Source organism: Amblyomma mixtum, chromosome 3 (assembly GCF_055824585.1).
Source record: "Amblyomma mixtum isolate Tamu chromosome 3, ASM5582458v1, whole genome shotgun sequence".
Classification (NCBI taxonomy): Eukaryota; Metazoa; Arthropoda; class Arachnida; order Ixodida; family Ixodidae; genus Amblyomma; species Amblyomma mixtum.
In genome coordinates this window covers 307,685,489-307,709,944 of record NC_143014.1, presented here as the reverse complement: position 1 = coordinate 307,709,944, position 24,456 = coordinate 307,685,489, and the positions used below count along the sequence as shown (strand labels likewise).

The 24,456-nt window shown below is 52.1% G+C and overlaps 1 protein-coding gene and 1 pseudogene across 1 annotated transcript in view; both read right to left on the bottom strand.

Annotated features, from left to right (window-relative positions):
* The window catches only part of LOC149355535 (uncharacterized), a 37,094-nt gene extending 32,531 nt beyond the window's left edge, over positions 1 to 4,563 (bottom strand). The window contains exon 1 of the mRNA XM_089577663.1: positions 4,303 to 4,563. Within this exon, the coding sequence (XP_089433789.1) occupies positions 4,303 to 4,390 (88 nt within the window). The 5' untranslated portion in view covers positions 4,391 to 4,563. The remainder of the gene's footprint in view (positions 1 to 4,302) is intronic.
* Positions 4,564 to 13,335: 8,772 nt separating this feature from the next.
* On the bottom strand, positions 13,336 to 19,553 carry LOC149355534 (uncharacterized; annotated as a pseudogene).
* Between the last annotated feature and the right edge of the window lie 4,903 nt (positions 19,554 to 24,456).

Sequence of the window (24,456 nt, the reverse complement as noted above, 5' to 3'; positions counted from 1 at the left end):
CGGCAGCGATGGAGCCGGCGTGTAATGCTGTACCTCCACCATCGATGGCGCGAGCTGGGGCCCCGGCTCTCGGTCTGTCGTGACGTCACGCGGTCACGTGGTGGAGCGGCGCCGCTGGCGTGTAAGTAGAGTGTACTAGACAGAAACCTTTCTAGTACAGTCTAGTGTAAGGCTGTACCTCCGCCATCGGTGGCGCGAGCCGGGGCCCCGTATCTCGGTCTGTCGTGACGTCACACGGTCACGTGACGCGCCGCTGTGTAAGGAGGCGCCACGACCATCGATGGCAGAAAAGTGCAAGCAGTATTGCTTTCGCAATAAAAACTGCTGTCCACTGCGAGTAAAGCTGTCGCAGACGCGAGCTATACGCGAGCCAAGCAGCTGGTTTGACAGGGCGCGCCATCTGCCGGAAGGCGAGGCAAACGACGTCCCGGCTCAGTGGGTGGGAGGGTAGCGCGCTGGCTTCGAAGATGCGGCTCTTCTGCTCGTCGAAATGAATGCCACAAGGAAGAGTCGTCGCTAATAATACTAAACACCACGGTGAAAATGTGACATCGATAGCACTGCACACAATAATGCTAAGTTGTCGCTTGTGGTCGCGCGTTCGTTTCGGTGTCGGCTGCTTGCGACAGTTGGTTTGTTCGGACGACTTTGAGTTGCTTTCCGTTCTCTGCCTGCCGGAAAGATTAACATTTTGTGTTCGATTTGTCACGCATCGTTTATTACTACGAGTGTGGTGATATGCCAGTGTACTCAACGAACAAAAAGGCTGCAGCTGCGTCGTGGCTCCTTGAATCTGGCTCGATCTACTTCGTACGCACAAAAATCAAAGAAAGATTTCGCCGTCACAGTCTCTCCGAAAGTTCTGTGCTGAGATGGAAAAACACCTTCCTAGGAAGAGGCAGTGTCGCGAGAAAGAAGAGAACCGATGCAAGTAAAACCCATCGCAGCATCGCCGATGCCCTGGAGGGCGCATTTTTGTCTGACCCGCAGTTGTCCCGCAAGCGCGCTGCGCTGTTGTTCGGCGTGTTGCCGGCAACTGTTAATCGAGCTTTGAAAAACAAAGGCTACTATCCGTACCGAATGAAAACCGCGCAAGAGCTGTCGGAAGGTGACAGAGAGCGTCGCCTTGACTTCTGCCGCGCAGAACAGCGCATAGCCTCCAGTTTCTATCATTTTCAGATGAAGCCGTTTGTTTTCCATCTCGTCGGCCGGGTCAATAATCGGAACACACGGTTGTGGGCACAGACTAATCCAAGATTTTTTTCAACAAAGAATGTTCACTTCCCACGCACAGTTTGTTTGGTGCGAACTGTGGCGCCAAGAACTCGTCGGTTCCTTTTTTTTCGAAGACACAGTTACCGCTGATGGATATTTGGACCTGCTCGAAAATCAGGTCCTTCCCAAACTGGAAGACAGACACATGCAGAAGGAAGTGTGCATATTTCAGCAGGATGGGGCTCCGGCCCACTACGCTAAAAGCGTCCGCAACTGACTCAACAACACTTTTCCCAACATGTGGATGGCACGAGGCTCGCCCAACATGCCATGGCCTCCCCGTTCACCAGATCTACCGCCCTGAGACTTCTTTCTGTGCGGCAATTTGAAAAGCACAGTGTACAGCCCGGGTCGAGTGAAAACGTCTATCGAGCTCAAGCAGCAGATTGAGGATGCATGCTCAAAAGTCACGGACCGCAAGAGGGCATCGTTTTCAGAGGTTACGAAGGCTGCAACGATGTATTGACGCTGCTGGAGGGCAGTTCGAAGTATAGGCACATATCCTTGCAATCTAATTAAGATACCCAGGGCACCCTCTGCCCATTCTTTTCAGCCTGCAGCATCATGTCAGTTTGATACAGATGAAAAGCTAGAACGCCTGTGTACTGTTCAAAGTCAGCGCTTGTTAAAGAAACTTCGTTAAAACATTAAGTTGGGCTAGTTGGTAACGGCTAGTTGGTAACGGTAACGGCGCCTCCTTCAAGTTGTTAAAGAACCTGGGGTAAAAATCTTTCCGGATCCTTCAACTGCGGTGCCTTTCATGGACCACGACACCGAAACGAACGCACGACCACAAGCGACAACTTAGCATTATTGTGTGCTGTGCTATCGATGTCACATTTTCCCCGTGGTTTTCAGTATTATTAGCGACGACTCTTTCTTGTCGCATTTATTTCGACAAGCAGACGAGCCGCATCTTCGAAACCAGCGCGCTGCCTTTCCACCCACTGAGCCGGGACGTCGTTTGCCTCGGCAGATGGCGCGCCCTGTCAAACCAGCTGCTTGGCTCGCGTCTGCGACAGCTTTACTCGCAGCTGACGGCTGTTTTTTCTTAATTTCAGGAAATGCAGGCATGTAGCGACGTTTAATTACATCTCAAAGAACGTAGACAATAATATGCTACCCTGAGAGCAAAGTTTGCTCTCGATTAGGCCAGTAGTTTGCTCACAGGAATTTTTTTTAAATCCCCCTGATAAAAACGGAACTCTCTGTATTACTCCTTAGCAGACGCCCGCTAGTCACCGCAGCCGCTACGGCAGCATGCTGCGCCGATGTACGCATGAACGTGATAACTTCTCGTAAATGACGCGTTACAAGTAGCCTTATACGTTTGCAAAGAGGACGACTCCGGTTCATGGAGATCATGCAGCGACGCTATCAGAACGCGATAGACGACGTTATGAGGAGAAAGCAAAAAATTGCGCCTCTCCCGTAACCGAGAGTAGAGTAAGCATGAAATGTTTACGGGCCTAATACAGGCTCCATTGCTCGGCTTAAGGAGCTGTGACGGTGGCGGCATTGAAATGCAGGACAATGCAGAAGCGTACGCGGACACGACGAGACGCAGGCCTGACAAGAATGTATCTGCAGCGCGTTCGAATACTCCGCGAGCGTGTATACATCTGCCTGCCAGAGGGGGATAGGGCTTGAAGGCCAAGCGGCCGGTCTTTTACATGCGTGAGTGTGGGGCCGCAGCGCCATCCTTGGGGAGGGAGCGAAAGTTTTCCGCCGAAAGCCCTTCTCGCCCTCTTTCTCTAAGCGGCCTTCTCTCAAAGCCCCTAACAGATCACGTTTGACAACGAAGTGTATTGTGGCATGTATGTGCTTTTTAGAAATCGGAAATTATAATTCCGTGCGTTATCAAATACACAGCTCGACTGATATCTTGATAAACATTGAGAAGACACTGGCAGCAGTTATTTTTTGTGACTCGTTTGGAGAGCAACCGGCGCTTGTATGCCGGTCCCGTAGGAGGGCTTAGAGAGTCTCGTTGAATCTGGTTAAGTCTCGTACGGTGCCCGGATGTTCTCGTTTCAGAGCCCGGATGAGTGGAATTCAGTGCCCGGATGAGCGGATTTCAGTGCCCGGATGATGGCTCTCGGTCTCGGCGTGACGTCACCACAAAGCCGACAACGGGAGCTAAAAGCATTTCATGTTTAAAAACAATCGGCATGGTCCCTTTCACGCTGCAGCGGTGCGTGACTGCGTCCAGCACATGGGCTTGTGGCCATGAGTCGATGCTTCGGACGTCCACGAATTCCTGGCGTTGAGGACATGCTTTACCATCCATTAGCAAGTGAAGTCTCGAAAGGAGCTGGAGGACCCTAACCTTGAAATGAGCGGCTGTGTGTACGGTGAAGGAAGCGTCGGCCGACACCGTAGCCATGATAACAAAGATAAGGCTGCTGCTTTTGAATGTTAGCTAATGTTCTAGTTGACTATAAATTTAACGTGTGCTGCCTGCGCGTTTTATTCACAGGTAAATTATTTGCAAAGCCTGAACCCGGCTCCTCTAGCAGCTTGGGGGCTTACAAAGAGCGACAGCGACATAATCGCTGCGCGCTGCTCCTGAACGGCAAAGTCTGTTCCTATGTTGTTGCGATCCTTTTCTTCGCAGAGTACCGCGTGAGTGAACAGCAAGAGTGCTCTTGCACCGACAGCGCGAACGCATGGCTGCAGCCCACGCATAAAAAGTGGAAGTGCTGCCCACTGCTGCCATGGATTTCGCGTCCTTTGCGCTGAAGAAGCGTCGACTTGGCACCTCAGTTTGTGTGCCAATCGTGACTTCTACTTTTCGTACGTGGGCTTAAGCAAGGCGTTTGCGTCGTCGGTGCGAGAAACCGTTTACCGCGCACGCACTCGTCAAAGAAAAGGATGGCAGCAACATGGGAAGACTGTAAGTAGCGATAATGTCGCCGTCGCCCTTGGTCAACACCCAAGTTGTTTGAGGACCCTGGTTCAGGCTTTGGGAATAGTTCACCTGCGAACAAAATGCGCAGTCTTAAGGGGCAAAAGAAGCCGTCTTACCTTTTGTAACGTAGCCCAGCCTAGCGGGAGCGCACTGCCCAGCCGGCAACCCTGAGCTCCCAAGGTGCCTTGCGCGTTCTTGACTCATCGGCGTGCGTCGCAATAAACATCTCTCTTTGTTGAGCACTCGCCTTGGCGTGCGTGTCGTCACTCCCGTACGTTACATGGTGTCAGAAGTGGCAGCGCTGTTCCCGCGCAAGGGACCGTTTGGATAGCGAGCTCGAAATTCAAGCCTACGCATGGAAGCCCTGCCACCTCCTGCTCCGCTCGTGCTCGCTGAGAACGTGGCAGCCAATCGACGATATGCGAAATGCGCAGCGCCATCTCTCGGCGCTCCGAGAACTAAGTCCTCCATGTTGGTTCTGTACAGAAAACGAAACCGCGGCCCTGCGTTGAGTTAAAACGGCTGCGCTTCATTTGAAAAGTGGAATGACGATGCGCTCTTACGCTGTGCTGTCCACTACGCAAAGAAACTACGATGCGTGCCAGAACTAGGTGCGTTTCAGCTTTTCGCTTTTCTATTTCTTCCTTACTCTGCCCCAACGTTTTAGTAACAGCAAATGCCATGCGAGGTATCGTGTGTCAGCACGCCATTCAGTGCACAGCTTGCGCTTTCTGCGCCGATTTTTCACAAAGCTTTCTAGGTGATTTGCGTTTACATCAAGATACGGACCACAGCCTTTGTTGCCTCTGATCAAGATTAGAAGACGATTTAGTGCATTTATTAACTCTCCGGTCGGGCGTGAATATATGTAGACGCATACTTGAGCAACGTAATAGAGAAGGTAATTTTTTTTGAGCGAGCCTACGCCAGTGTTCCTCAAGCGTGTATTCCAGTCGCGAAGAAGCACGTTCATTAATGTGCAGGTAAATCGCGGCCATGGGCACTCAGTGCGCTCCATCTAAAAACCTCGATTGCTCATGCCGTGGCGTACTAATTAGCGCACTCGAAAAACCACACGCACATTACTGCTTAGTTTGTTACGTGTTCAGTTAAGTTTTTCCCGTGTTTAATTAGTTTTGGAAGGGCTAGCCATCTCTCTGGACCATGGGGTTGTTGCAAGATCCCACACATTGTTTTCTTATAATGTCGTACGTGATCGCGCCCGCATATGTTATGCGCGTTAAGGCATCTTTGTGAAGCAATACATCCTACGTATAAAAACTGAGGTGCGAATGCTTTATTTTTTGAGGATTCCTGTATATTCGATATCTCCGGCGGCGAAAGTGTGAAAAAAAAATATAGCAACTTTATTTTGAAGGCGGGACGCATTTCCCAGCTAGAAAGTACGTGCAACATTGTTCTGAAAACGCTTCAGGCCATCAGATTTTATTATCGTTGTGGCAAGCTGCAACAGCTTGCTTCGCAACAAAGAAATTTCTGTAGGTTTGGGAGGAAGCGAATTAAGTGTCGGAGGCAACCGAACATGCGAATTTCACCCCCGCATACACAGCTTGACCAGCGTATCGAGTCTGTGCAGGCACCTACAGCTGTACGCTCTTTCTCTAATCAAGCCGCCGCGGTAGCTTAGTGCTTATCTGAAAAAAAAAACTGGGTCTTTGCTTACAATTTTTTTAATTATATGCGCCCACTTTCCTCTTGTTAACATCGACTGACAACATCGCAATACTCGCTTCAACTGCGTCTTAAGCAAGACGCGGTTTGAACGAACTGCAGCGGAAACGCGGCGCCGGGCTCTGAAACGGTGACGTTGAAAACCGCGGATGTGCATTGTACATTGCACTAAAGGAATCACATTACGCAGCTGGTCGAGGGTCCTGCGAAGCTCCTGCTTCGGCGCGAACGAAAGTTCACGCTTTCACAGAAGTTTGTCAAGACATCTGTGCACTCAGCGCAAAATAACCGCTGTTACCCCACCAGATGAAATCGCGTCCACCTGGGAATAAAATAGCCACGATAATGCGTGATGCTTGAACCGGTGCTTTAATGCGCGAATTAAAATGACAGTGGCGCAGAGTTCGACTTGCCAACACACTTCCCAGTGCCGATTCTGGCTATCATCAGCGCCAGACTTCAAGCGAAGCTCAGGACGCGGTAGGTGGAAGTTGGCGCTTACTGAAAGCACCTACATTTGGTAAATAATGAGCAGTGAAAACAACGCAGCAGCTGAGCTTGCCTGTTGAAATTTCACACGCAAGATTCATGACAGCTATACCGATATCAAGAAGGTACGCATAGCAAACGATGCATCTGCTCGACGAGCTAGCCCGAACCAAGATGGAAACCGGAAGTTGTGGGCGCGGTGTTGCCAGACCACCAAACAATTTCGCATATCGTCTATTGGAGGAAGTTCAGGGAACGCATCGAGCTATATTTCGTAGCCATGGGAAAGGAACGTACCAGCGCGGAGAAGGCAGCCATTTTTTTACATGTGGCCGGCCAGGAGGCCATTGATGTCTTCAACACTTTTCGACTTACGTCTGCCCAAGCGGAGGACTACGATGTGCTGGTGCGCAAGTTCGAAGAGTACTGCGCACAACAGAATGAAACGTTCGAGCGTTACGTCTTCCGCATGCGACTGCAGAATGAAGGTGAGCCATTTGAACAGTTTTTGAGGGACGTGCAGCTCAAGGCGCAGTCGTGTAACTTTGGTGATCTCAAAAACTCCATGGTGCGTGACCAGTTAGTTTGTGGAACTCAGGACAAAAAGTTGCGCAACAGACTGTTGCGCGAGAAGGACTTGACAATCGAGAAGGCCATTGATTTCTGCAAAGCGGCTGAGGCTGCCACGAGTCAGGCGCGAGTCTGGGAGCAGGCAGAGACGGCACAGGTGATCGACGCAGTGGAAGGAAAGTTTGACGGGCCGGCTCGGGGCAAGACTTTGCGGCGGTGCAACTTCTGCGGCAGCTGTCACCCGCCGCGAAAATGTCCGGCATGGGGAAAGAGGTGCGCGGCGTGCCGAAAACTGAACCACTTCGCGGCGTGCTGCAAAGCGAAGAGAAGCGTTCAAGAAGTTGAGTGCCCTGAAGAAAAGTCTGAAGATGATTTTGAAATATTAGACGTGCACATAGCCGGCGTCGCCAGCTCGAACGATTGGATCGTTCCGGTTAAAGTTGACACAGATACAGTGCACATGAAGGTCGACACGGGAGCCCACGCGAATTTGTTGCCGTTATCTTACCGGAGACTCAAGCGAAAGCCACCGTTGCGCCCCAGCCAGACTGTTCTTTCAGGCTATGGAGGCAATGCTATACAGCATGTTGGTACAACGGTGCTGCCTCTTCAAGTGGGCGATAAACGCGAACAGCTGGTTTTCTATGTGGTGAAGAAGGGCAAACAGGCATTACTCGGCCTTGAGGCATGTGAGAAATTCGGCTTCATAGCACGAGTCCGGTCAGTGTCACAAGAGGAAGGAATGGACAAGCAGCGGATTATTGAAGAGTTTCCCGCTCTATTCCGTGGCCTAGGATGTACGAGGCGCAAATACAGGATCAGCCTGAAAGACGATGCACGACCTATAGCGCTACCCTCGAGGAGGGTGCCACACGCTCTGAAGGAGCCCCTGCGCCAGGAGTTGGACCGCATGGAGGCGGAGGGCATTGTAACCCGGATGCAGGACCCAACTGACTGGGTAAGCCCGCTTGTCATCATAACTAAGGAAAATGGGAGATTAAGAGTGTGCATGGACCCGCGGCGTGTGAATGAGGGTATCCGAAGGGAGCACTACGAACTGCCCCGAAGAGAGGACATTGAGGCAGAGCTGGCAGGCGCCAGGTATTTTAGCAAACTGGACGCTAATAGAGGCTTCTACCGGATACCTCTAGATGACTATACGTCCAGCATTTGCACGTTTAGCACGCCGTTTGGCAGGTACCGGTTCCTGAGGCTTCCATTTGGGCTGAGTTCAGCGCCGGAGGTTTTTCAGAAAGCCATGAGTGATGCCCTGGACAACCTTTCGGGGGTGCGGGTCTACATAGATGACATCTTAGTATGGGGAGCAACCAGGGAGGAGCACGACGCCTGACTGAAGGCGGCGCTCAGAGCAATTGGGACTGCAGGCTTTACGCTTAACCCGGAGAAGTGTGTAGTGGCCGCTGACAAGATCAAGTTCCTAGGTGATGTGCTCTCTAAAGAAGGAATACGGCCCGATCCGGACCTGGTGCGATGCGTAGCCAGTATTCCCTCGCCCACATGCAAACAGGAGGTGCAAAGACTCCTAGGCGCAGTCAACTATTTCGGTAAGTTTTTGCCTTGTCTGTCTGAAAAGACACCCATGCTACACTCCCTCGTGAGGAAGGACGGTGAATTCGAGTGGACAGAGGCGCATGACAAGGAATGGAAAAACTTGTGCGGCATGCTATCCTCTGCCCCCTTGTTGGCCATTTTCGACACTCAGAGGCCCACTAAAGTGTCTACCGATGCGTCCAACTTTGCCTTGGGTGCTCTCTCCTCCAGCTACATGAGGGGGGTTGGAGACCGGTGGCGTATGCCTCGCGTGTTTTAACGCAAGCGGAAACCCGGTATTCTCAAACTGAGAAGGAGGCACTAGGAATAACATTCGGCTGCGAACGCTTCAGAGAATTCATCGTGGGGTCTCATGTCACCATAGAAACAGACCATCAACCCCTTCTAGCTATTGTGAAAATGGGACTGAATGAAATGCCCCCTCGTGTTCAGCGTTTTTTCTTGCGTCTGATGCAGTTCGACTGCACCCTGCAGTTCGTGCCCGGAAAGCATGCAGCTCCTACTGGCGGATGCACTGTCGCGCCTGCGGATCCCACCAGACTCAACTCGGGCAGGGGAATATGAAGATGTAGCCATACATGCTGTGAACTTACTTTCAACCCTCGTCAGTGACGCCATGGTAAAGAGGCTGCAGGCAGCGACGGCTGAAGATGAAGACCTCAGGCGAGTGATGACCGCTCTCGAGAATCATGAGGCCATTCAAGGGCGGTTATCGCCTGTGGCAGCAGCGTTGTACGTTGTGAATAGTGTCACGTAGTGGTGACTGCAGTCCGGCGAACAGGAAAAACAACGAGGATGTCTTCGAAACGGAACTCTTTATTTGGGCTGACTTGCGCCCGCAAAGAACTTAAAGGGAGACTGAAGCACTTTTTTTGAAAATCGGGCTGGCAGCGGCATCCTATAGTTTTTCATGCTGTATACTGGAATATCGCATCCAAATAAGGCAAAACCAAGCGCGAATTGCCTTTTTTAGCCGAAATATGCGGCATGTGCCGCGGGGCACGCCGCGCGGCGCGCCGCCGCCCGTGATTGGTCAAGAGAGGTCGTGACGCCACTTTGAAGACTGGAGAAGCTGCCGATGCGGATCCGGCGCTGCGTTGAATGCAGATCGCCGCTTTCCGTGGCGTTGTAAAAGCGAATACGGCGACTATTTTTTTTTACTGACCTCCGAAGAAAAGGATACTACAGTTTGCTCATTCCACGTATCGCCTGAAACCAAAAAAGACACAAGCAAAAAATTCTACGCCTAGCACAAGCATACGCCAGCGTCAAAGACGCGATGCCGACCATGCGTAAAAGGTGCCAGCACAACCTCGGCTCGTATTTTCGGAAAGGAAGGGGTGCGAACAATACTCAAGTCAATTACCACCACCGGACGCCTCCTGGCTCACCCGGAAGAGCGTCATCCTAAAGAAAATGCCCAAAGCACTGTGTACAAAAAATCCTGTTCTCACTACCCGGCGTTGCAGGTTGGGGCAAGAAAGTATTTCAAGGAAACGATGAAGGAGAACAAAGTTAGTGTCAAAATTAGCGAAGCGCAGTGGCCAAGCACTGCGAGGCATGTGACCACAAGATAGTGACGCAATCATTGTGCGCTGGAAACCAAGCCAAATACGCGCACAAGGCTGCTGCTTCACTCGTGGCGCGTTCAGCAGATGCCAGAAAATATTAATCGCTGCCTCGGAAACGTTCGCCCTTCCTAGATTTGCACTTTAGGTTCAGTGAAGAAGTTGCCAACTATATTTATTTATTTTATTTACAAAATACTGCAGCCCGAGGGCCAAGCAGAGTGGGCAATTTAACAACAGCCAAAGATCACACCAAACTTCAAAAAAGAAAGAAAGAAAACAGACAAACACTACAAAACACCTGAATGATCAACATAAAGGCAGTCAAAAGTAAAAGGTTGCTGTATGAACAACATTGTCAAAAAGAAAAAAAAAACAGGAAGAAATATTATAAAATACCAGACGTAGGATTACAAACAGAACTCAGATGATAGGGGACAAGCGTTCTTCAAAATCATGAACATTACGCGCGGAAAAGACGAAAGCTGGCAAGCTGTTCCACTGAGCGATAGTGCGAACAAAAAAAGAGTTTTTAAAAAGGTTTGTACGGGCAAAGAACGGCGTAAGGCTGTGGTCATGAACGTTCCTAGTATGCCGGGTTAAGCGTGGGCGCAGGTAGTCCTTGGAAGAGAAATTGAACTGTTGGTGATAAAGTGAAAAAAGAAATTTTAACCTAGCGAGTGCTCTTCTTTTTTCCAAGGATGGAATATTATTTACAGACATGATGGCGGACGCTGAAGCATTCCGATGATAACTGTTGAAAATGAACCGGATTGCTTTTCTTTGTATCATCTCTAGTGAATGTACATCTTTTTTGAGAAATGGATCCCATGACACACTAGCATATTCAAGTTTAGGTCGAATGTACGTGTTGTATGCTAATAGCTTCACGGACTGTGGGGAAGACTTTAATTTGTGGCGGAGAAAGCCAAGTTTCCTTGCAGCAGCAGCGCAAATTTTGTCGACGTGACTAGTCCAACTAAGGTGCTTATTTAATGTTACGCCGAGGTACTTGTAGTTGTCAACTTGCAGTAGGTTTTCGTGGTTCAGAGTGTATGTAAACTGGAAGGGATTCTTCTTTTTCGTGACCCGTAGGAGAACAGTTTTATCAGTATTTACTTCCATTAACCATTCCGCGCACCAATCTGCAACTGCATTAAGGTTTATCTGTAAGCGTGCTTGATCCTGGTTACTATTAATAGACTTAAAGAGAATGCAGTCATCTGCGAATAACCTAATACTTATAGCTGCAGTGTCAATGGCCGAAACGATGTCATTGATGTAGATGAGAAAGAGAACCGGGCCAAGGACGCTACCCTGGGGCACTCCAGAGGACACCGGTAGAATGTGAGAGGAGCAGCCCTTTACCTGAACAAACTGCTGTCGGTTGGAAAGATAAGAACGAATCCAATTAACAAGGTTATCGGGGAGGCCAATTTTTCGAAGCTTAAATATCAGTTTACTGTGACAAACGAGGTCGAACGCTTTACTAAAATCCATGAAAATTGCGTCAATCTGTTCGCCCTTATCTAGTGATGAAGCAAATTCATGAAGAGTGGTCACGAGCTGCGTGGTAGTTGATAAGCCTCTTCTGAAACCGTGTTGAAAGGGTGAAATAATTTTGTTTTCCTCAAGGTACGAGACGACGTAGTTTGATATGATATGTTCAATAAGTTTACATGTACTGGAAGTAAGTGAGATAGGTCTGTAGTTACCAATAATTAAACGGTCACCTTTTTTAAAGACCGGAACCACTCGAGCCACACGCCACATGCGTGTTTAAAAGCCAAGCTAGCTGCAACTCGCCCGCTGCCACAACTTGATGAAGAAACCGAGTAAGGTTGCGGTGTTTTTTTTTGCAAAAACTCGGTTGGCATTCATTTCTCTCATAAATTCGCATCCGAAATCAACGTCGAACGCTTTCATTTTAATTGCTTAGCTACGATTAAACGAGATGCCGCATATGAAGAGCTTCGATGCTTGCTTGCTTTGCTTTATTATGCTTTGCTCTGCTTGCTTGCTTGGACACGTCGAACCGAGTATAAAATCACTAACCGAGCCTTGCTGAGCACGTCTCAGGTGGTCTGACCGCACCTAAGCTGAGGAGAGCGACACATGCTCGAGCCTCTATAAGGTTTCTTCAGGGGCCAAGTGAGCCTGTTTCTACTTTTAAAAGAGGCGCTTCTTCGGAATGCTGACACGCCTCTCATGCGGGAGAAAATCGAAAGAACTGTGTCATGGTTCAGCCGCACCTTTTCGACAGAAATCTCCAGAGGTCACATTAGGGACAAGATCTGCATGTAGCCGCTCTTACGAAAGTGGTTCGAGCAGAGTAATCTTGCTTTGATCAGCTTGAATTCTTCGTCACAGCAGCGAGCGCTTGCGCTGCGAGCTTTTGATCTTGCTAAAAACAGTGGAAGACGACACAGTCTCGGTCGTATTTGTTCATGGACACGAACGCAGAGTACTACCTCGTGTTGATTCTGATTCTCAAGGTCGGTTGACACGCTTTGTACGTCACAACGCACGCAGCACGAGAAACAACGCGCGCTGAAAGCTCGCTCGGGTGCGCCGAAGTATCCCCGGCTCCTCAACGTGACGTCACGTTGGCCGCCATGGACGAGGTTTCCCTCTCCGCTGTTCTCCTCTCCTACGCTCGCGCGGGGCGCGGGAGATTTGAACATCGCGTTTTTAATTGGTGATTGCGCCACTGTTTTAGCCAAAATCGAAAAAATAATGTCACAGACGTGATCAGCAATGACACTACTCCAAAGCCCTAAAAAATTAGCTGATTCTAAAACCGCCTCAGTATCCCTTTAATCACTCGGCGGCGGCGTTGCAACAAACGTGCTCGGCGGTCTTCGAACAGAATGCCCGCCGCTGTCGGCCGCGCTCTTTTTAAAGCTGATAGCGTACATTCGAGATAAAGCTTGGGAAGTTACTAGAACATTCTGGCACTAAGTAGAATCGGCTCCGCCTGGATGCGATCATTCGAGATAATTCTAGGCGCGTCTTGCGTCACAAACGAAGCGATAAAGCGGCGTGCCGGCAGCCTTGAAGCATGAACAAATAAACACAACAAACAAACGCTACAAAGACTCGCGGCATTACTCCCCTCTCAAAGAAGCATCGCCTCGATGCTTTAGAAAATAATGCGGCTATCAACAATCAAAAACGGATTGTGCAAAAATAAACACCGAATGTGGAAACACGGCGTCCTTTAGCGTGCATGATAGGGCTTTAGGCGTACGACATGGACTAGTTCGGGTGGTACGCGGCGTCGCTGGGATGCAGTTATTTGGTCAGGGACGACTTCATAGTCAAATTCACCTAGCCGACGAAGAACCTTGTACGGGCCGAAATAGCGTCGCAAAAGCTTTTCACTCAATCGTCGGCTGCGAATGGGCGTCCAAACCCAGACTCGGTCTCCTGGCTTGTATTCCGCGTCGCGTCTTCGTAGGTTGTAGCGTGTGGCGTCGGTCCGCTGCTGGTCTTTGATCCTTAATCGGGCAAGTCTTCGGGCTTCTTCTGCGCGTTGTAGGTAGGCGTCGACGTTATCTTCCTCGGTAACGTTCGGCAGCATGGCGTCCAGTATGGTCGTGGCCTCTGCCATGGACGAGCCTAAAAGGCGTCATCTGGGTGGTCTCCTGCACTGCAGTGTTGTAGGCGAAGACTACGTAAGGCAAGATGACGTCCCAGGACTTGTGTTCGGCATCGACATACATGGCGAGCATATCGGCGATGGTTTTGTTGAGGCGCTCGGTCAGTCCGTTGGTCTGCGGGTGGTATGCAGTTGTTCTCCGGTGACTGGTTTGGCTGTAATGGAGGATGGCTTGCGTCAGTTCCGCCGTGAATGCTGTTCCTCTGTCAGTGATGAGCACATCGGGGGCGCCGTGTCGCAGAAGAATGTTCTCCACGAAAAATTTGGCGACTTCTGCTGCTGTTCCGTTCGGTAGGGCTTTTGCCTCGGCGCAGCGGGTCAGGTAGTCGGTCGCTATAATGATCCACTTATTTCCAGATGTTGATGTCGGGAACGGCCCAAGCAAGTCCATGCCGATCTGCTGAAAGGCCCTTAAGGGGGGTTCAATGGGGTTCAGAAATCCTGCTGGTCGGGTTGGAGGGGTCTTTCGTCGCTGACAATCTCGGCAGGTTTTCACATAATGTGCGACATCGGCAGACAGTCGGGGCCAGTAATACTTTTCTTGAATGCGGCGGAGGGTGCGTGAAAACCCGAGATGTCCAGCTGTCGGCTCGTAGTGTGAGGCCTGAAGAACTTCTCCGCGCAGACTTACAGGTACAACAAGGAGGTAGGCTGTCTTGTTCGCTGCAAAGTTCTTCTTCACGAGGACATCGCTCTGTAAACAGAACGAAGACAATCCTCGCTTGAACGAGGCGGGGGGGGGGGGTGAAGAAACCTTGCCTTCCAAGTATTCGATGAGGCATTTTATGCCGGTGTCCGCGCGTTGCTGTTGTACAAAAGAGCTGGAGCTGATGGGTCCCAGGGAGGCGTCCTCATCGTCGTCCGGCGGCGGTGCATCTACAGGGGCTCGTGACAGGCAGTCGGCGTCAGAGTGCTTGCGTCCGGACTTGTAAACGACGGTTACATCAAACTCCTGGAGCCGTAGGCTCCATCGAGCGAGGCGGCCGGAGGGGTCCTTCAAACTGGCGAGCCAGCACAGTGCGTGGTGATCGCTGACCACCTTTAACGGTCGTCCGTACAGGTAGGGACGGAATTTCGACGTAGCCCAGATGATGGCAAGGCACTCCTTCTCAGTTGTCGAATAATTAGCCTCGGCTTTGGACAGGGAACGGCTAGCGTACGCGATGACCTTCTCCACTCCGTCAATTTTCTGAACGAGGACAGCGCCTAGGCCCACACTACTTGCGTCGGTATGAATTTCAGTCTCGGCGTTTTCATCAAAGTGCGCAAGGATCGGTGGGGTGAAGGCTCGGACTTGAGCTGAAAAATAAAAGTTATCTCTCTCTCTCTCGGTGGGGTCTGTAAGCGGCGCTGTAGTTCCATGAAGGCTTCTATTTGCGGCGCTTCCCATTTAAATGGCACATCTGCCTTTGTCAGGTGGATCAGTGGCTCGGCGATGCGCGAAAAGTTTTTGACGAAACGACGGTAATACGCGCACAGTCCGAGGAATCTGCGCACAGCTTTCTTATCGGCCAGTGGCGGAAACATTGCGACAGCAGCTGTTTTCTGCGGGTCTGGGCGTACTCCCTCCTTGCTAACAATGTGGCCTAGAAACAGCAGCTCTTCATAGGCAAAGTGGCACTTCTCTGCTTTCAAGGTTAGCCCGGACGATTTGATTGCGTCTAGTACTGTTCGAAGCCTTTTCAGGTGCTCTTCAAAGCTCGAGGCGAAGACAACGACGTCATCTAAATATACCAGACAAATCTGCCACTTAAGGCCTGCCAGCACTGTATCCATTACTCGTTGAAATGTCGCTGGTGCGGAACAGAGACCAAACGGCATCACCTTGAACTCGAAGAGGCCATCTGGAGTGATGAATGCGGTCTGCTCGCGATCTCTTTCATCGACCTCAATTTGCCAGTAGCCGCTTTTGAGGTCTATCGATGAGAAATACCTGGCGTTGCAGAGCCGGTCCAGTGTGTCGTCGATGCGAGGGAGGGGGTAGACGTCCTTCTTTGTGATGTTGTTCATGCGCCGGTAATCAACGCAGAATCGAAGTGCATCGTCTTTCTTTCTCACTAGAACAACAGGTGCAGCGCAGGGGCTCTTTGAAGGCTGGGTAACGTCGTCGCGCAGCATTTCTTCCACTTGGTCCCGGATGGCTTGTCGTTCTCGCGGTGACACTCGGTAGGGGCTCTGGCGGAGAGGTCGGGCGTGCTGGTCGGTTATAATGCGATGTTTGGCAATTGGCGTTTGTCGGACTTTTGGCGACGACGAGAAGCACTGGCTGTAGCTCCGAAGGAGATTGCGGATCTGGTCTCGTCTGGTCCGCGGCAGGGCTGGGTTTATGTCGAAAGTGGGCGAGTTCTCTTGGTCAGGTGAATCTTCTACGGATGGATCGGAGAGGGCGAATGAGTCTCGTACATCGGATATTTCGTCGAGGAAAGCAATCGTCGTTCCTCTGTTAACGTGCCGGTATTCTTCGCTGAAGTTTGTCAGGAGTACTTCGGCTTGTGCTTTCCGGAAATGTGCGATGCCTCTGGCGATGCTGATTCCTCGGTCGAGAAGCAACTGCATGTTCCCCTCGATAATGGCTTCAGTGTTATCCGCTTCCGTGGCGCCTACGGTGATGATGACGCTTGAGCGGGGTGGGACACTCACTTGTTCCTCCAGGACACTGAGCGCAACGTGATGTTCCGGAGTTCTCATCGACGGGATGGCCTCGTCCGTAGAAAGTGTGATCATATTGGATCGCAGGTCGATGATCGCCTGATGCTCATTAAGGAAATCCATACCCAAGATCACTTCGCGGGAACATTGCTGTAGCACTACGAAGGTCGCGGGGTAGGTATGTCCCTTGAGAGTCACTCGCGCTGTGCATCGTCCTGATGGCGTAATGAGGTGGCCCCCTGCGGTGCGAATTTGTGGGCCGTCCCAAGCGGTCATTACTTTCCTCAGCTGCGCAGCGAACGGTCCGTTCATCACCGAATAATCGGCTCCTGTGTCGACTAGAGCGGTAACTTTTCGGCCGTCGATAACGACTTCTAAGTCGGATGTCCTGGCTCTGGCGTTGCATGTCGTCTTCGGCGTCGGGTCACGGCTTCGTCGGATATGGGAATTGTAGGTGGGGCGTGTGGTAGAAGCTTTTCCTGATGACGGCGTCGTTTTGAAGGCGGTTCGCGTCGTGGTCGAGGTTGTTGTATGCGTCGTCGGTGTAGTACGTGCGGCGTCAACATACGGCGTGGTCGCTGGAGGATCTTCGTCGTTTCCTCGGCAAGCAACCTGACCTCCACAGGTTGCTTTGTTTAGTTTCCCCTACGGGGGCTAGGGGACCTTCCTCGGACTGCCGCGGCGTAGCTGCGGCCCGGTGGTGCAAAGCGTGCGGTGGACGGTGACGGGGAGCGGGAAAGACGGCTTGACGACACGTACTCCCCTCTGTGCAGGTAGTCGTCGATTTCCCGTGGTCGCTGGCCGGGGAATGGTCGTGGGGCGTCGATAGTGAAACCTCGCAGACCGATGCGTCTGTACGGGCAGTGGCGGAGTACATGACCGGCTTAGCCGCAATGGAAGCACATCGGGCGGTTGTTCGAAGTACTCCAGGCGTCGCACTTCCTGGGGCTTGGGCGTCGTTCGTAGACTGGGCGGGCGGGGGCAGGGAGGCGGCGTTCGGGAACAGCTGGTTCACGTCGAAGAGGCGGACTTCGGCTCCCGCGTTGGGGCTGAGGACTGCGTAGTGCAGCGGCGTAGGTTAATGCTGGAGCTTCAGCAGGAGGCGAAGATGACGGGGTGCCAAGCGCATGCTGCACTTCTTCGCGTACGATTTCCTCAAGGGTCGCTACTTGAGGCTGGTTGGGAGATGGTAGCAGGCGACGCAGCTCTTCCCGTACAATTTCGCGGATAACATCCCGCAGGTGGCCTCCGAATGCTGTGCCATCCGAGAGGGCAGACGAGGTCACTTGGGGCTGTCGAGGAAAATGACGGGCTCGTGCTTCCAAGGTTTTCTCAATGGCGCCTGCTTCAGTGGTGAATTCCGCGACCGTCGTCGGTGGATTGCGGGTGAGACCGCCGAAAAGTGCCTCTTTAGCACCACGCATCAGAAGCTCCACCTTCTTCTCCTCTGCCATGTCAGGATCGACTCGTCGAAAAAGGCGCTTCATATCTTCTATATATGCGGTCACTGACTCGTTCGGGTGTTGGATGCGTGACTGTAGGAGCAGCTGAGCTCTTTCTTTCCTGATGATGCTCGTGAAGGCCTTCAGGAACTCCCGTTTGAGTAATTCCCATGTCGCTAGAGAAGGTTCGTTGTTCTCGAACCAGATTCTCGCTGGTCCTTCCAAGGCGAAGAAAACATGGCTCATCTTAGTCTGGTCGTCCCAATTGTTGAACACGGCGACACGCTCAAACTGTTCCAACCATTCCTCGGGATCCTCGCCCGGTGAAGCGTTGAACGTGGGTGGCAGTCGGGGCTGGTGTAAAATAATGGGGGCTGGTGTCATAGCCATGGCTGAGGTCGAAATTGAGGGGTCCTTCTTCGTTCGCGTGCGGTCCGGTAGCAGTCCGAATTCTGGTGGACACCTCTGGAGACGACGGCTGCTTCGCCCTTCGCCTGCGGAGGGGACGGCTTCTGCGGCTTTCGCGGGATCTTCTTCGAGACGGCTCGGGCTGCTCTGACGGCTCCTAGGGGGTGAGGGCGATAGAGACATCCGTTAGCACATCCACCAGATGTCACGTAGTGGTGACTGCAGTCCGGCGAACAGGAAAAACAACGAGGATGTCTTCGAAACAGAACTCTTTATTTGGTTAAAACATTAAGTTGGGCTAGTTGGTAACGGTTTGAAGGAATCATATTCTTAGCGGTAAGAAACAGACACAACACCAAGATACACACACACAGGACACCCGCTAGACTTCAACTATCTTTACTGGACACTTGTACGACATAAATATGTATCACTGAGCACACGCAGGTGCCTCGTCATCCGCATCAGGTCTAACTACGCCCTCCCCTCTCCTGCAAGGCATACGGTTGCGCAGATAAACAATCTCTTTTTCTGCCAACGCCAGGGAGGGAGTGCTTACACACATGTCGCCCGCCTCTTGAATACGAAAGGCTTCGATAATTTCCCTTTCTTTTTTGTCGGCTCCCACGGATGCGGATGACGAGGCACCTGCGTGTGCTCAGTGATACATAGTTATGTCGTACAAGTGTCCAGTAAAGATAGTTGAAGTCTAGCGGGTGTCCTGTGTGTGTGTATCTTGGTGTTGTGTCTGTTTCTTACCGCTAAGAATATGATTCCTTCAAGTCTTTATTCGGGCTGACTTGCGCCCGCAAAGAACTGAATCACTCGGCGGCGGCGTAGCAACAAACGTGCTCGGCGGTCGTCGGACAGAATGCCCGCCGCTGTCGGCCGTGCTCTTTTTAAAGCCGACAGCGAATCTTCGAGATAAAGGTTTAGAAGTTACTAGAACATTCTGGCACAAACTAGAGTCGGCTCCGTCCGGATTGCGATCCATCGAGATAATTCTAGGCGCGTCTTGCGTCACAAACGAAACGATAAAGCGGCGTGCCGGCAGCCTTGAAGCATGAACAAATAAACACAACAAACAAACGCTACAAAGACTCGCGGCAATAGTATCGTTATGAGAGGCGCTAAAGTGATAATACCTAAGAAGCTACGAAAAGAAATGCTGGACCGCTTGCACGAGGAGCACCTTGGGGTAAACAAGGCAAAGGCGAGAGCTATAGCCCTAATGTATTGGCCGGCTATGCAAAAGGACACTGAGGAAAAAACATCAAAATGTGAGACCTGCTGTCGCTACGCGTATCGGCAGCCATCAGAGCCAGTGCTAATGAAGCCTGTCCTTTTGTTTCCGTGGTCAAGAATAGGGTTCGACCTGTGTGAGCCTGCGGGAGTGCAATACTTAGTGGGCTATGACGCTCACTCAAACTACCCAGAAGTAGAACAGCTGACTCAAACAACGAGCCACCAAGTCATCCAGAAACTGGAAATGTGGTTTGCCAGGCATGGGATACCTTCAGAAGTGTGCACGGATGGGGGACCGCAGTTCTCCTCGAGGGAGTTCCTAGAGTTTGCCAAGCTATGCGACTTTCGACACGTGGTTTCGAGTCCGAGGTTTCCAAGGGCAAATGGGCTAGCCGAGAAAGGAGTACAAGTGTTCAAAAGACTCCTGAAGAAAACAAAGCATGCTAATGAGCCTCTCTGGCTTGGACTTCTAAACTACAGGTCATCGCCACTATAGAATGGAAGGAGCCCTGCGCAGTTGCTGATGGGTAGACAACTTCGAGGCCGTCTTCCAGACTTCTCCACCCCTCAGGCAACCAAGGTGAAGAAGCAGACACAAAGGCACCGGCCAAGGCCGGAACTACCGCCACTCAGGACAGGAGACACTGCCCGCCTTTTAGAAGATCAGGGTTGGACTAGCAGAGCCAAAGTAACGCGGCAGGTCACATCACGATCATATTTAATGGAAACCGAAGACGGGAGCCTACTGCGTCGCAATCGGCAGCACATCCTGCGGACGGCAGAGCCGTTCCACTCGCCTAGTGACACAGCTGGCAGCGCCCACCATCCTCAGAAAGCTAATGGCAGCGGCTGTTGGGACTTTGGGTGATCCCACCGCTGCCACCACTGTTGGAACTTTGGCATCCCACCGCTGCCACCACTGTTGGGACTGGGAGTCCGAGCCAGGAAACGGTCGAGGCGACGGTAAGTCAAAGGACTTTTATGTACACTATGTACAAGGGCTTTTACATGATACAAGGGCCAAGAGCCCCACGGGCTAGCACAAAGAAGAAGGGCGGCCCCGGCGGCGAGCGTAGCTCCAGCGTGATGGCTCTTCTGCTGCCCGTCTGCTGCGCGGGTTCAGCGCGGCTCCGTTTTTATAGCCGCCCGTGTCCGTTGCAGCAGCCAGCAGTTCAAATCCTCCAATCAGGTCACGGCACTGGCTACCGTTCAAATTGGACGAATGGCCGAGAGGCGGCCGGCCGTTGAAGCGTCGTAGGGGTTCGCACCGGCGGAGAGGAGGGGGAGGAGGAACGGTCAGCGCCGGGCCTGGAGCCGACGAGGCGGGATGATTCACGCTGCAGGCCGCGACATGTCCGAGAGAGTCTGGGCCCGCTCTGCGCGACGGCGGACGCGCAGCGCTGGTTTAGAGAGGCCAGCCAGCGAAATGTGGGCGCCAGCACAACACGACCAAGAAACAAGCCGTGCAGGCACACCAGAACGTCCACCAGCCTCTGGCCTGCACGACGCAGCAACTCCCATGCGCCGCCCTGTGCGGGCAAGGAACCCGCGAGTGCGACTAACTTACGATGAGAACTTCGAGCAAGAACCTGGACCCTCACGTGGGAGTGAGGGAGGTGTAACGTAGCCCAGCCTAGCGGGAGCGCACTGCACAGCCGGCAACTCTGAGCTCCCAAGGTGCCTTGTGCGTTCTCCACTCGTCGGCGTGCGTCGCAATAAACATCTATCTTCGTTCAGCACTCGCCTTGGCGTGCGTGTCGTCAATCCCGTACGTTACACCTTTCTTATCATGACTACGGTGTCAGCCGACGCTTCCTTCACCAACGGCTCATGCACCCAGCTGCTCGTTACGATGTTGTGGTGAGTGCTCGAGTACCTTCCGCGACTTTTGCTGCTTACGAGCGGTGAAGCTTGTCTTCAACACAAAGAGTTCGTTGACGTCCAAAGCAACTACGCATGGCCACAAGCCTGTATGCTGGACGCAGTCGCTTGCCCGCAGCGTGAAAGGGTGCATCCCGATTGTTTTTGTTTTCTCCCCATAATGTCATCTATCGTATTCGGATAGCATCGCTGCATAATCTCTAGGAAACGGAGTCGTCCTCCTTGCAGATGGTGAGGCTACTTGTGACGCGTCATTTATGTGCAGTTATCACATTCGTGCGTGCATCAGCGTAGCATGCAGCCGTAGCGGCTGCGGCGACTGTTCGTCTGCTAAGGAGTACTACAAGATGGCCGTTCACCCACAATGCACCGCGCCGCCACCTTTCGTGCATACACCAGGTGGCGCTGCGGTCGGCAGCGACGCCGGGTGCAGGCAAAAACGCAGCATGCCCACCCCGCGCCAAGCGACGTTGCTTTGAAACCAACTCGCGTACGCGCATATTTCAAAGCGTGTGCGTCGCTTGTGGTTAGAAACATTTCTGTTGGTGACCAGAGAGCAGTACCGCACTTTTTCAACCTGTTCGCCAGACGGAATTATCTGGCGAAGCGCTGCATAGGCTTCTTTCTGCGCTCCTATATTTGGCAGCAACGGCGCGGCTACGGCGGTCGACTAGGCTGACTTATTAAATAAAATTAAGAAAGCACGAGGTACACAGGTCTGCAGTCTCAACATCTGGGGCGATACAGCATACCCGATCGCTAAGTGCAAGAAGAAGGACTACGGGATGCACGACGCGAGGCAGCTTTTTCCCATGACGAACCTTTGTGATGTGCCTGCTCAAGTCCAGCCACTTAAGGGCGCAGAACGCCGAGCACTACTGGACACTGAAGCCATGCAATTACTTTGAATGAGTCATGCAAATGCGATCTTCACTGTTAATGTCTGAGTAACGTTTCGCACCAAGCGCGAAAAGGTTCTTTTCCTCTTCCTTCCTTTGCACCAGGGGTGCCCCGTCGGAGACAGCTTGTTATGAAGTCTTGAAGGCTGAAGGTTTTGCTAGACAATACTTGGCAACAAAAGAGAACTTGCAGGGGATATAAACTGAAGCTTTATGTACAATAGTTTACTGTTATATATATATATATATATATATATATATATATATATATATATATATATATATATAAAAGTTGCGCAGTGATCACAACATGGAACTGGCTAACATTTAGGGGAGGCCCCTACTCGACATCTATCTCCGTAGCCCAGAACCCTTTTCCCGGGCTCCGGGACCCAGTTCTAAAGGCACATGGGCCCGGCCCACATTCTTCAGCATCCAATCGTGTCCAACTTTTGATACGATTGCTTATTAGCCGTGTGGCCCGCCCCCCAATTCCCGTAAGGCACATAACCCTCTCTCAAATATACATATTGTAAAAAGGGCATCATTTTCACTTAAAACAACGTACATTCCGAGAATGGATACACCAACGGATTGGCTCCCTGGGTTACGTGCCACGCCCCACACTCCCACCGTATTAGCCAAACTCTCTCCCCTATGCAAAGAAAAGCAAAATACGTAAAAAACATTACAAAACACTTCCACTATATTAGACCAACTCTCTCCCCTAAGGAAGAAAAAGCAAAACACATAAAAACAACATAGCAAGACACTTTCACGGGCGCTGGTCTCCCCACAACCCGTGGCCTTGACGGTTCTCAGAATTAGGGCAATTATGGGACCAAACGCGAACCACGACTGTCGCGCACAACAACGGGGAACACCGGACCACGACCCATGCGAGTCCGATTACCCTGGACTGCCGACCCAGCAGCCGCCCCCCGGGGTACGGGCGGCGTCATAACTCAACTGGCCGTCACTTTCCCTAATTAAGCAGGTGACTGCGTCCGTTCTGTCCGGTGGCGTCTTCTGCGCACGCCCGTTTCTTGAGAACTGTTGATGTCTCAAGTTTACAGCTTTGGCGCCATCACCGACCACCAGCCAGCTGCACCGTCGTCGACAACACCCGACGGCGCCGAGCCACGTTCCATACGAGTCGGATCACAGTGGACTGCCGAGCCAGCAGCCGTCCTCTGGGGTCCGGGCGGCGTCATAACTCAAGCGGCCGCCACTTTCCTTAATTAAGCAGGTGGCTGCGTCCGTTCTGTCCGGTGGCGTATTCTGCGCGCGCCCGTTTCTTGAGAACTGTTGAAGTTTCAAGTTTACAGCTTTGGTGCCATCACCGACCACCAGCCAGCTGCACCGTCGTCGACAACACCCGAGGGCGCCGAGCCACGTTCCATACGAGTCGGATCACAATGGACTGCCGAGCCAGCAGCCGTCCTCTGGGGTCCGGGCGGCGTCATAACTCAAGCGGCCGTCACTTTCCCTAATTAAGCAGGTGGCTGCGTTCTTTCTGTCCGGTGGCGTCTTCTGTGCGCGCCCGTTTCTTGAGACCGAGTTGTCGAGCCTCGGGGCCATACCGGTCGCCAGCCAGCTGCACTGTCGCCCACAACCCCCCTTCATCCGGACGAGCCCGGCCCCGCTTCGTCTAGCAGTGTTCTCTTTTCAAAAGAAAAGCTGTCGAACCTCCGACGAAACGTTAGTATCTAAATTGGGCCGCATGTGGTGTTTGTCAAGACGCTGTGGGCCGTCGGCGTACGATGCAGTGGTGGTACTGACATTTTTATGGCTCTTTCTACACTGGCGCGAAGCGGTCACGGCGAGAAACACGCATCCTTCCCCGAAAGGGTACAATGGGAGGCTTGGGAGAGCCGGCCGCTCCCTCTGAGGCTGCTGCCCGCCTTGAACGCTAATTTCCGCCTCCCGCTTTGCGCCCTGCTCGCAGCCCCCCCGCCGGGGGCTCTCCGGAGTCTGCAACGGCGACACAGGAGACAGAAAGATGGGCGCTCCTAATGAGGCCGCGCGCATCCACAGATCTCCTTGGGGCCCGCTCAACGGCGAAGCTCACCTCCCTTAGCCGCGAAGGAGGGAGGGGGGAATAAACACACATGGCACATGCTAGCTCTCTACACGCCCCCTCAAAATTCATCTAAGGGTTGCAGCACGCTTAGATGAATAAACACACACAAAC